The sequence below is a fragment of the Leguminivora glycinivorella genome, chromosome 8, assembly GCF_023078275.1.
Source record: "Leguminivora glycinivorella isolate SPB_JAAS2020 chromosome 8, LegGlyc_1.1, whole genome shotgun sequence".
In the NCBI taxonomy this organism is placed as follows: domain Eukaryota; kingdom Metazoa; phylum Arthropoda; class Insecta; order Lepidoptera; family Tortricidae; genus Leguminivora; species Leguminivora glycinivorella.
In genome coordinates this window covers 2,644,316-2,657,470 of record NC_062978.1, presented here as the reverse complement: position 1 = coordinate 2,657,470, position 13,155 = coordinate 2,644,316, and the positions used below count along the sequence as shown (strand labels likewise).

The following is a 13,155-nucleotide window of genomic DNA, read 5'->3' as shown; positions in this document are numbered from 1 at the left end:
TTTGGTCCTTAGAATCCTGAAATAGGATGTTATTATCCCATGAATTACGAAACAACTTGTGCTATTTATTTACTTTGTTTATTCGGTAAATATTCGGCAATGTAACCAAACTATTTGGCCGAATACGAACATTGAAAAACTTGCCGAATACCGAATATTTACCGAATATTCGGCCCATCTCTAATCACAGACATGGAAATAATGCGCGCGTATTCCGCAATACGAGCGTCCATCTACAAGTGTGTGGATTCAATAGCTTGCGACAGGTACAAATCGCCCCGCATGTCCGATGTCCTTTCTTCCACATCTGTGGTACTTTTAACTTGAAGACGGACGTTACAATCTAACCAAGCGCGGATCCAGGTTCGTGCCCAGGGGGGGGGTCACATGGTAAAGGCCCGGGGCCCCAGGGGGGTCTCGTGGTCTATTTGTATGGCAAACTTAGGCTCCAGGGGGGGGGGGGGGTCATGACCCCCAAGACCCCCCCCCCTGGATCCGCGCATGAATCTAACCCCCAATAAACGTATTCTAAACTTATCAAACCGGTAAAGTTCGTTTTCATCACACCCGCACTTTAAATGTGCTATTGCACGCAGGCGGAGCGTGAGTTATAGAAAAATTGTTCTCCCAAGGGAATAATGAAATTTCTTGAACCGTACTTAACTTTTTTACATAAATTTACATATTTTTTACATTGCGAGTGTGATGAAAAATATTGTGTGTAACTCGGGGAGTATGAATATTACTAACTCGAGTCTTTAAATTTAACTTACTCTCGTTAGTAATATTCAACTTCCTCCTTGTTGCAAGTACTACCGTCGCGATTTAACGAACTTTATCGTTAGTGATATTCAACTTCGGATATCTGGACCCAGCGGCGCCTAATGTGTCTATTCTTTCAAGGTCAAACAAAATGTACTATTGTCCCTTTCCGTCGTATTGGTGTGATAGAAAAGGCCAAACGAACTTTATCGGCTTGTTAACTTTAGAGTACGTTTATGAATAAGGGGGTAAATATGTGACGGGGATAGGTCAGGCTTGCCACCATCTTCAGACGTCAGGGCGTTGCTGGGTCATCGAGAATTAAGACGACGACTATAGTAATTCTCGTCCCCATTCTACCATCGGACTCTTAGACGCACGGCCGGTTTCCATCCTTACTTGGTAGATATTCCGCGAATTCGCACGAAGCGCTTTGCTTCTTCTTTTCTTATGCGCACTGCCAAGGAGTGGAATTCCTTGCCGGCGGCTATATTTCCGAGCTCATATAACCCGGCAACCTTCACATCAAGAGTGAACAGGCATCTTCTGGGCGAGCTCACTCCACCGTAGGCCACGTCTTTGCCGTTGGCTAGCCTGTGGCCAAGAGTAAGCTCATTTATAACAATAAAAAAAACAACTATTTATTTTATCCGCTTTATCTCCCGACCTATGTATAACTTTGCACTTAATTAAGATGATTTCATTAAAAATTGTTTCATGTCAAATGAGTTAACAAGGTATAGACCGTCAACCAAATCTTGTCACTAGAAAAAGGCGGCAAATTTGAAAAATCGCGGGCTAGCAACACTAATAGTTTTGAAAATCGGTGGAAATTCGCGTGTCATTTGTATTTTATCTGTGGATATCTCCAACCTACCAAAAAGAGAAATGACTAGCATATATCCGTCCCTTTTTAATACATTATCTAATTCGTAAGGAAGGAGGGGAGCCCCTTGAAAAAAAAAATATCTGTGGCTGTTCGACGTACATTGCTGGTTTTTGTTCGTTTCATAGGGATACCATACTTTAGTTTGATGTACATTGCTACTGCTAAAATTTGGTTGACAGGCTATATATTGAAATTGATTGCAAAGTATTTTATTATAAGTACTTACTTGTGAACAATCAGTTCGCAAAAATATATTTTTTTTATAAATCGCGCTCATGAATCAATTGATTAGCCAAATTAAAAGTGTTCAGTACCTAATGATTCCTAACGTAGTATAGGGGCATTTTCAAAAATTGGGACCCATAATTACAATTTGTTAACAAAAATTAACTCGATGTCAGTTTTGTGATGAAATTTCAATAAAAATAATTAATGCTTTTGTAGTAATCTAATCAAATTACATAAACTATAAGTAAGCAATAATCTACATTTATAACATGAAAAAAGTTGGTTTTTAGACAAATTTTATTCTTAATTGTCCTCACAAAACAGACTTCGAGTAAATGTTTTTGTTAACAACTATCACTAATTTAGGGTCCCATTTTCTGAAAATGCCCATAGATGATTGTCGTGTTAGTAAATATTGTCGTAGTCATAATTATTTTGATGCTTAGTTAAATTAAAATGAATTATTTTCTGTGATATGATTAAGTTTTCCTTGGACTTTCGTAGCGTTCTAGATGAAACCGGGGTTGTATGTAAATAAATGTCCAAAACTTGGTAAAAGTGATTTTTATTCAAACCTAACTTTAACTTCCAAACCTACTAATGAAAGAAGAATTTAATGAAAGTAATCACACTAATTATTCAATGTAAAGAAAAACTAAAGTAAAAGCGAGTAAGTCCTGCGGTGGCCGAGCCGGGAATCGAACCCGGGTCTTCAGCTTACGCGGCTAACGTCCTTTAAAGGCATTTTCAGAATATGGGACTCCCCAATTAGCGTAAGTCGTTAACAAAAATTAACTCACTGTCAGTTTTGTGACGATAATCAAGAGTGAAATTTCAATAAAAATATAGTTTTTGTGTTAATTACATAAACTTTAAGCGATATACATTCAGAATGTGAAAAAAGTAAATTTTTAGACAGATTTTATGTTTAACTGTCGTGACAGCGAGTTAAAACAATTTGACAGTGGCGCCTAGGGTTTTAACGTTTTGTTAACAATGTTCTATTACGCTGAGAAATACACAAGCCGGGCGTTGGACAAGGAACAAATTCATCCATTGTCAATTGGATTTTTAAACGAATTAAACACTTAATAACAAGAAAACGAAGAAGAGCACATTCACTTAACGCAAATAAAACTTTCGACTAAATAATAATACACTTGAAGTTGTCAATCAAACGCGCGCTCAATCTTGTTCCTCACTTCATACCAAAAGCCCGGCTTAAATCGTGGAACAAATGTTCTATATATACCTACAAATAGTTATATAAGTTGCTAGGCAGAATGTAGGCAGGGGCGGCTCACTCCGCGATTCTATCGCCGCGCTACAAGTACATGCAGGCGGCCGCGAGTTCGCGGCCTAATCAGGGGTAGCGCGCGTTCTCATGGAACGCACGTTCGCACTTTCTAATGTTACTTTACGCCGCGAGTTTTTTTAAGGTTTATATTATGCGATGTCCGCGTGTGAAATGCTAAGTTAAATAGATATCATGAATAAAATAAATACCATAGGACATGTTTACACAGATTTACTATTGTATGGTCGGTCGGGGGACCTAAATTCTGAAAAGGCCCCTAACTACTAAACTTTAGTGTACCTAGGGTATGATTACGGTTTTTTACGTGTTCAAATGAGGAAAAATTTAGTAAAGAAAACATTTTTATTCCGCAATAAACGGATATATGTATAACTAGAAAACTAGGTATACCTACACAAAATAACATAAAATATACAAAATATGTAATTATAAAAAATGCTTTGCTACTACGCACTAGCAATAAAGGTACCTTTACTGCAAGAAATTACATATAGGTGCGTCCAGTTCCAGTTACATCCACTACACAGTTACACAAAAACATATCTGAACACGACATTCTAATATTATGAGCATAAAAGCGTACGTATTTAGATATTTTTGTTTGTGCGAGTGTGTCGAACTAAGCGCAAATAACCGTCTCGCAAATTGCGCCAAAATTTTGAGCGACTTTAATTTACGTGCCATATTCAGAACGTTTAAATTTACGTCTCCACTTCCAACACCTTCTTCCCTACAGCCACATCCCTTCTCAAGTGATTCAGAGCGTCCTCCAGGATCTGGCATTCATACTGGGAGATATTATCTGTGTATCGCGCCATTTCCTGCGCGCCGCTAGCATCCACCCGCACCAAACCGGAGAAAAATGATGTCCCGAAATCGTTGTTCTCGATAAAAGCGTGTAGCCAACATTCCTGGCCTTGTAGCGCTCTCAGCGCGCTGCGCGCGAACTGCAGCACGCCGTAAGCAACTGATACCGTCGGCGAGCGTCCTTGCTTCGCCTCTGTAACCGTCGATTCGTATCGCTGCACCTCGTTGACGAACTGGCGGACTTCTGGCTCAGACATCTCGAATCCGGGCCGCGCCTGGGACACGAGCGGCACTGTCGTCTTGTCAGAGTGCCCGCCGATTACTGGTACGAAGCATTCTTCCGGCGCCATTCCGTGCCGCGCTCCGTAAAGCGTTTGCACTCTGATCCTATCTATCTCAGTGACACCGAAGAGTTTCTTCCCGTCGAACATCCCGTTATTCCTCATCAGTTCGGCTGCCATCGGTACGAGAGAATTGATCGGTTCAGCGACGACGCCCACGAAAGGCATTTTGGGCAATCTAGCGATTTGTGACGAGGCGGTTTTTACGAATTCCGTATTAGCTTCCACACAAGATCTGTCGCTCACGCCGGGAGTCTTGAGTAGGCCCCCGACTAGGAGAACTAAATCGCTGCCGGAGAGTGCTTGTGTCATAGTTGCATCGCCTAGGTAGCCCTTAAGGGTAGCCTTGGCGGGGATGTGGGAGAGTTCGATGACGACGCCGGGCGCCGTTTCCCATGTGTCGTGGATGACCAGTTTGCTGACGGCCGGCTCGGTGCGCAGCATCAGGCTCACGGCTTGCCCGATCTCGCTCGCGCCGCCTAGTACGCACACTTGCAGCAGTCGAACGCTCGAAATATTCCGCGGTGTTAAAATGTTGGAAAATAGTCTTGTGGCAAACATAATGCCTAAAATTCGTAAAAATAAAAAAATATAGTCCCGGATACTGACAGATGGTGACAGGTCTGTAGCGAAGTAGCGAAGCGTGCCAGTGATTAGTTTGATGATCAACTATAATACCTACTGAAAAGTTTGACACAGTGAAATTTTAAGGATGAAGAAGAAAGAATGCGTACTTCGACATTGACATGTTTTCACAAGTACCCAGGTGTCATCTTTCTGACTGTCAATTTTGAAACAGCCTCAAGAAAAAATGTAGGTAAATAAAAAATGTTCGCTCAAAAATGTTTCTTTCGGCTATTAAAACACTACTCGTGTAGACAAATTATACAAGAGAGAAATGCTCACATTTCCGTGATCGGCGCCGGGAACGACGTCGGGGTGAACTTGGCGATGTTGTTGAAGACCAACCACAAGGTGAGCCGGCTGCATTTGTACGATGACGATGATAAGATCTACGGCGTGGGCTGCGAGCTGAACAATATCCCGGGCGGCCCGTGGTCGAGGCCTTCTCCGGCGACCGGCAGCTCGCGCTCGCTATCCGCGACGCGCACCTCATCGCCATGGTCACGCGCATCCCGCGCAAACTCGCCACCACACCACACCAGATGATCATCGAGAACGCCCCCGCCGTACAAAAAGTCTGCCTGACCATCGCCAATCACAACCCCGAAGCTTTATTCGCCATCTCCACCGACCCCATCAATTGTATAGTGCCATTCGCGAGCGCCCTACTCTCCATGTACAACTGCTACAACCCTTTCAAAGTGTTCGGCGTGACGCACATCGATACGGCGCGCTCCCGCGCCTTCGCCGGCAAAATGCTGGACGTGGACCCAAAGACTATTAAAGTTCCCGTCATCGGCGGCCATTCTGATAAAACTATCGTGCCATTGTTTTCTAGTATAGAACCGTCCTGTTACGCTATTAGTAGCGAGCAGGCCGATATGCTGACGCGGTTCGTGAGGACGGCCGATAAAGACGTGATACTGAACAAGCAGGGAACGGAATCGGCGACGCTGGCGATGGCGTGGTCGATCAACGAGTTTATAGATTCTATAGTGGACGCGATTAACGGGGATGAGGTGGTGGTGAACACGTACAGCCCTAACTTGATGTTCGGGACGCGGTACTTCTCAGGGCCGGTGAAGGTGGGTTCTGACGGCATTGTGGAGTCGCTGTGTGACTACCACATGAGCGACCTGGAGCGCGGGCTGCTCAACGAGGCGCTGCCGCTCCTGCACGAGGACGTCTCCAAGGGAGAGGAATACGCCGGGGTCGTCAAAACTTTAGGCCGCTATTATACTTGACTGTAAAATTGCAATGTGATAACAAGGAGTTCAGTTCCTCCTATTTGTCTATTTTATAATAATGTTATTTGTTTACTGGTATTTATTATCGTTACAAGAATCAACCTTTATTTATTTATTGTTTTATTTTATTCTGGCTGCCCTCAACTCATTAGTGCAGTGGTTCTCAAACTTATTTTCCCATGGAATCCTTTTAGAAAGCAAAATATCTGACGGAACCCTTGAATTAAATGAATAAAAAAAAAGTTTATTGCAATATTTATTTTAATAAGTAATCATAATAGTAAAATCTAATCATTAGATTGTAATGAACATGGTATTACAATGGTATTACAAGAAACTGTTTTTTTTAACAATTGGTGAATATTTGGTTTTATGGAAGACAGTTGAAGTTGCATATCAGGTAACCAAAATTCACACGGAGCCCCCAGAGAGGTTTTCGGAGCCCTAGGGATCCGCGGAGCACACTTTGAGTATAGCTGCATTAGTGTAAGCCCGTTTGCACATTATCCGATCCGATATCGGATGTCGGAAGGATGTCAATGGAAAAAATCCAAGATGGCGCCTGTAAATTAAGAGATATCGGTCCGACATCCAATATCGGATCGAATAATGTGAAAACGCATTAAGACGGTACTTGACGTAGCCGATAACATGAGGTGCTTGTAGCCGCCTGCAAATAGACAACCCGGCTAGGAATTAGAGTTAGGCCTTTGCCCAGCAGTGGGACAGTATGGGCTCATAATGATGAATAATGAAAATAACCACAGTGGTAGGTAATGTAGGTATTGGTATCGGTCCACCCGTTGAAGAATTGACAGAAGGAGTGTTTCGGAAATTGGGTGAGTAAACTAGAACTTATTCTGACTTCTCCCTAAGGCCTCTATGTGTTTTGTGTGTTTTACTTAAGCTATTTACTGGAATAAGATAGGTACTGTAATCTGTATTAATGGCTGTGTGAGTAAAACGTAAAACTTACGTAAAAGGTAACTCAGGTCTTTAACCCTTAAATCGGTAGCGGCAAAAAGCAATAAAAATTACAGTTCAAAGTCGAATGAATAGAACAAACGTCAAAATGGTTAAAGGGTTAGCTTAGTTAAATACCTAAATGAAAGATAAAAGTGTGTTTAGAATACGTAACTATTTTAATTACGAAATTATAAATTAAAGTTCCCCAGCATGTATTATATTATTAAGAAAAAACATGTATATATAAAAACTTCGATACTTATATTATACCTGATTACAGTGCAATCATTTATTAAGTTAATTTGTGACAGATTTCTTTATAGTAGGACTCTGCGTCATCCACATCTAATGCTAGTTCTTCAAGTGATTCACACAGATATGTGTGTTCTATATTACTTATGACTTTAAAATCCACTATTTTGGAGATGCCATCTTTTTGAATTTTTACAGGACTTGCAAAGAATTTGGTCTTATATGCGTCATTGGCCACAAACGCGATTTGTGCGTCAGGATTGCCATTTAGGGCGTTGAGGATAGCCGACACCATCTGCACGCCCGCGAAAGCGGTCAGCTGGCTGGTTTGGAACGAGCCGCTCTGCAGCATGCCGTTCGATGCCTCCCTCACAAACTCTATGATATTCGCGGCTCCCTTGGCGTCGATGTTCACCCACGGCCGCACGTGGGATACCAGCGGAACCGACGTGCTAGCCGAGTGTCCGCACACGACCGGCACGTGGATCTCTTTCAGCGGCTCTGGTATCTCATAAAGCTGGTGCAGACGAGCTTGGGCTCTCATGGAATCTATACCCGTGACGCCCAACACTTTGTTCGGGTCATAGGTTTCTTCAGTTGCCATCACTCTGCTGATAAGCGGGACCGTGTAGTTGATGGGCTCGGTGAGGTCTACCACGAACGCGTCGGGACACAGTCGACACAGTTCTTGCACGGGGTGGATGAGGAGATCCGCGTTCACTTTAAACAGATCATAGTCCGTCTGACCAGGCTTCCTGAGCTCCCCGCAGGCCAGGCACACCACGTCCGCGTTGTGCAGAGCCGCGCCCACGTGACCGGCGCGCCCCTCGGCCACCGGCCCGCTCGGGATGTGCGACAGGTCCAGCCCCACGCCGTACGTAAACTTCGGCCGATCGTATAGCACTATCCTGCTCACGAGCGGATGGTTCTTGAGCAGCAAGGAAAGACTTTGCGCGACCGGATTCAGTCCTATGATAGTCACTTGAAACTTGCCCTTTCTCTCGGGATCCTTCGGTCGAATTTCAGGCTTTGTATGGAGAAACATGCGCCTGATGTGACCCCGACGAACCAGGGCTATGGTCAGACGGAACATGATTAATAACAATTATTTCCACATGCCACTTGATCAATTTACCTCTTTCATTTTGCGTGTCACTGAGTTACGTGACAGTTTCGAGCACATGACATTCTGTGAATACCGGAAGATCTAATCTGCCAGCATTTGTAGACTATTGATGCGTAATTTTTTTAATGTCAATAACCTCGTCATATTAAGCTGAATAATTTATGGGTAACTAAGGGGATGTGCCAAAGAATTGGCAGTTAAAGCCTGAATTGCGGAATTTCATTAGAACTATTTTGTTCATACTAAACTGAACTGTCACCGCATACATGAGAATAACATTAACAGCGCCCTCCTGACAATCCATACTAATATTACAAATGGGAAAGTGTGTGTGTCTGTTTGTTTGTCCGTCTTTCACGGCTAAACGGAGCGACGGGTGGACTTGGTTTTTTAAGTGGAGATAGTTGAAGGGATGGAGAGTGACATAGGCTACTTTTTGTCTCTTTCTAACGCGAGCGAAGCCGCGGGCAAAAGCTAGTAGTCATATATTTCTGGTCAGGCTTTAACTTATGTTCTTATTAAGTCATGAAACTCTTGAATGAAGTTTTTCAGTAACTTAATGTCACCATATCGGCTACTTTACCTTTGCCCCGAACACGTAAATTAATTTCGAAGGAGTACGGAAGTATCTTAATGAAGAAACGAAACTTCATAGTGGAGCTCTTTCGGGAAATAGGTCTCCTGCAGACAGGCTGTTTAAGGACTAATTGTGTTCTAGATCGAATTATAGGCACGGGTGGAGCGCGCTTTTAAGTTTCTGTTACGTCAATTAAGGTGGGAAAACATTGAGTTATTCATTAATAGTTATTTGTTATACAAGGGGGCAAAGTTGTATTTTAACGCCGAGTGTGGAATTGAAAAACGAGCAAGTGAAAGGATTCTATAGTTGAACCACAAGCGAAGCGAGTGGTTCGAGAATAGAATCCTGAACTTGCGAGTTTTTTAACACACGAGAAGTAAAAAACATTTGCACCCGAGTGTAACACAAAACTTTTCCCCTCACTATAGCGAGGAAACTACAACGCAAAAAATGCGTTTATCACTGCTTCCAGTAGTTCCACAGGTGGTAAATCATCTTTATTACTAGATTCACCTACTTTTATCAATTTTAAAGCAGTTAATTTGACTTTATTCTAGGTCAAATTAAAGTGGTTAAAGACCCACTAGTGGATAAAATGCGTTTTTACCCGCTGGTATTAAAGGACAAAACACGTGTTTCCGAGCTAGTGAGGGGAAAAAGAAATTACCTATTATCCTTACATAGTATACCTAAATGAGAGGTTTTCTTACTGACTGATTGATTCATAGACGCAGCGACGTAACTACAAATGTTAGAAAGTTGAAATTAATAGAATACTATAGGTTGAATTTATAATTGTAAAGTATACAACAAGTATACAAGATATAAGAAGGGATTTTGAAAAATTCCACCTCTAACCCCTGATAGTATTTTATGTAACAGGCGTTTAAAGGAGGTCTAAAAAAACTAGTGGCGTGGGTAACAATTTGAAGCGAAGCCGAAAATTGTTATTAAGACGCCATGAGTATTTTTTGACTCAGTTAAACACCGTTGCATACAATACTTTTTCTACGACCATGCACTTAGTTTGTAATAGTTTTCTTGAATAACTTTCGTGAAATTCACACTGTTTCCTGTATTTTGACGCAAAGATTTGCACTGTCAGCTCAGCTGCCCAAAGCCTTCCCGCGTACGCGCGCAGTATTGTTATAACAATGCGTTGCCATGGTTACAGAGCCAAACAATGCGTTTTCAGTTTTTTCGATACTGCGCGCATGCGCGGAAAGCCGGCGGACGCTGGCTTTGGGGAATAGACTTTTATGTAGGGTTTTAAAGATCTGTGCACGACCCTGTAAATGACGAATAACAATTCGGGAGTAGAAAAAAATATTTTAGGTATTACCTCGGTTATAGGTTTACAAAAGTCTTGGGTGACAACTACATATTACATGTTCACCATATTCTGCTATACAAAGGCGTAAAATTTTTTTATATGTCTTAACAATAAGTGATAATACTTGATGGAAACTCTGAGTTGTTTATCTGAAACAGGATCCCAAGTATCGATACTGCAATGTTGTCCCTCTGCTTCTTTGAGTCTACGACACAATTAGTGGTCTCGTGGAAAAGATCATTAACATTCGTTTTGCTATTTTAGGAGATGATTGGCAGACGGTTCCTTTAGAATGATAGAATTATCGTCTCTTCCAGCAGTCTCATTACTTAGATACCTAGGTAGGTAGTTAGATACGTACGTTTTCTTAAGGTTGACATCAATATACCTATCAAGATTTTACGTATAGCTACGTAGATTAAAATATTAACCACCCTCTTTGCTATCTCATTCTAGGGCCAACTCTTAACTCCATAATTTCGTTTTATGTTTATGATTGTATCTTAGGTATTACTTTCACGATATGTGCTATCTATTAAACTCGCTGCAGAGTTTGCTTGGGTGGGACAGCTAAGTTAATGGGGAATTCGTTTTCGTTAATGAGACATACGTGTAGTAAACCCGTAAAACGCGTTTTTTTCAACCCTGCATACTTCATACCTTTTTAATAGGTTTTACCAATACTTTAAGACATAATTTGCCGACATATTCATATAAATTCCAGATATCTCATTGTCGGTGACCACAAGTTTCGTCACTGATTGTATTATAAAGTGTATTATCTATACTTGTGGGTTATCGTACCGAATATAAATTAAGGGCAATTAGCGACAGCGATAAATCGTCGGCTCCCGAGGGCGTCATCGAACGAAAATTTATCGCTTTTCTTACGCACTGAGGGCTATTCATGTAAATGCCGGGTTAATGCGATAAAGCGGGGCTCTGACAAATACATATTACGATTGTTTCATTGCAAATATCCGTATCCGTAAAAGGAAAATTAAAATTTAAAATCATAACTGAGGCCCATTTCGCTCGCTCGAAGCTACAAGTTACAATTTACAAGTGGTAGTCAATGTCTAACGGCTCAGCCACGACATTGGTCTAAGCGCGACAGCGGTGAGCGGCGGCCATACATTGGAGCGAGACACAGCGATGGGACTTTTCATTCGCACGTATGGCTGTCGCTCACCGCTGTCGCGCTTAGACCAATGTCGTGGCTGGGCCGTAATATGATAAGTTGGAAAGAGACTTCCGCTTGTAACTCTGGTCTGTAGGTAGGATATAAATAACATATATCACATGATTAATTTTTTACACGTCTTCTACATTTATGTCGCTTAACTTCAAACTTGGGTAAATCCATTTTGCTCTAAGGTTGATTATGTATAAAAATGTATATAATCTGAAAAATAATCAATCTTATAGCAGAATGGATTTACCCGAGTTTGAAGTTAAGCGACATTTGTGCACTTAATTGATTGATGTAATAACTCTAACAATAAATATTTTACTTTTTTGAACTACAGACTGCAGCCCAATAGTTCAAAGCCTTCAGACCATTCTTTTTCCATCAGTGCTGTTACATAAAGTCTCTTAAGCCAAAAAAAGAAAAAAGCGGCAAAAAAACACCTTATATCATATGGCTATAACATTTCATGGACTTTTTTACACCATTTACTGCCTATTCTAACAACAGAAAACAAACGCAGCTCGCTCTACGCAAAAAGACAGAATAAACCCCTTGCAATTTAAGACGACTCGTTAGGACACAATACAGCATTTATAACATTAATTGAAGGGAATCACACGCGACGAACGATGTTATACGCAGATACCCGCTTTTTACTTTAAATAACGATCGTGTTTGCTCCCGGCCGAGTTTTTATCCCCCTCATTATGTGACGAGACACATCACATGTTGCAATCAACCGACGCCAAATATGGCGGTCAGTTCTATTGTTATTGGTGAATTAGAAGCTTGAAATTCGAAGAAATATGCAACGGTTTGTCTTGTTAAGTATGGTTTGAATCAGGCATTCAGGGAAGTTACTCGGTAAAGGACCTTATATTGTTTTGAAAAACTCTTTGCATTCGCAAATGGCTGTCGTCGTATTCAGAAGAAAGAAGTGGCTCCTAATTTACCTACACAATTACATTTCTCGTACACATAGAATTTTGAACACTGCCTTCTTAAGAGGTTTCCTTACTTTCCTTAGTCACCAAGTAATCATCTCCGTCGATGATAAGAAAGAATCAAGATTAGAAAATATGTGTAAATATTTACAAACCTATTAAAGGTGTAACGTGTAAAGGTGTAACAAACCTAAAAAATATTGGTTTAGTTATATCTAATAAGTCATCATCATCCTCCTTGCCTTATCTCGGCATTTGCCACGGGTCATGGGAGCCTAGGGTCCGCTTTGACAACTAATCCCAAGATATTTCTTTAAGTATATGTTTCGTTACAGTCAAGGTATTACATATAGGTAGATGCGTTGATTGTGGATAAGTACATACAAAATGCAAAAATATTTGTTAGGGTGCTACAGCAGAAGAGCAAGCTGTCGATAATCAGAAATATGAACTTAGGACAGTCCACACAGGGAACAAGAATATAATTATCATGTTTTATGATATGCCGACAACCAGCCAACCAGTCATAGAAAATTGATAAATCTT

At 41.4% G+C, this 13,155-nt stretch overlaps 3 protein-coding genes across 3 annotated transcripts; 1 reads left to right on the top strand and 2 right to left on the bottom strand.

Annotated features, from left to right (window-relative positions):
- Nucleotides 1–3,898: 3,898 nt before the first annotated feature.
- On the bottom strand, nucleotides 3,899–4,910 carry LOC125228648 (malate dehydrogenase-like). The gene has a single exon (XM_048133305.1). It carries the CDS (start codon nucleotides 4,904–4,906, stop codon nucleotides 3,899–3,901), a length of 1,008 nt encoding a protein of 335 aa, XP_047989262.1. The 5' UTR covers nucleotides 4,907–4,910.
- Nucleotides 4,911–4,971: 61 nt separating this feature from the next.
- Nucleotides 4,972–6,282, top strand: LOC125229245 (malate dehydrogenase, mitochondrial-like). Its single transcript, XM_048134052.1, is given in 2 exon segments — nucleotides 4,972–5,399; nucleotides 5,402–6,282. Coding segments are annotated over 2 exon segments (1,038 nt in total). The 5' UTR covers nucleotides 4,972–5,173; the 3' UTR covers nucleotides 6,214–6,282.
- Nucleotides 6,283–7,474: 1,192 nt separating this feature from the next.
- On the bottom strand, nucleotides 7,475–8,714 carry LOC125228647 (malate dehydrogenase-like). The gene has a single exon (XM_048133304.1). It carries the CDS (start codon nucleotides 8,525–8,527, stop codon nucleotides 7,475–7,477), a length of 1,053 nt encoding a protein of 350 aa, XP_047989261.1. The 5' UTR covers nucleotides 8,528–8,714.
- Nucleotides 8,715–13,155: the final 4,441 nt, after the last annotated feature.

Bases quoted from the DNA above. Each gene is read 5' to 3' on its own strand.
- LOC125228647 (XM_048133304.1), bottom strand. From the start codon at position 8,527: ATGTTCCGTCTGACCATAGCCCTGGTTCGTCGGGGTCACATCAGGCGC.
- LOC125228648 (XM_048133305.1), bottom strand. From the start codon at position 4,906: ATGTTTGCCACAAGACTATTTTCCAACATTTTAACACCGCGGAATATT.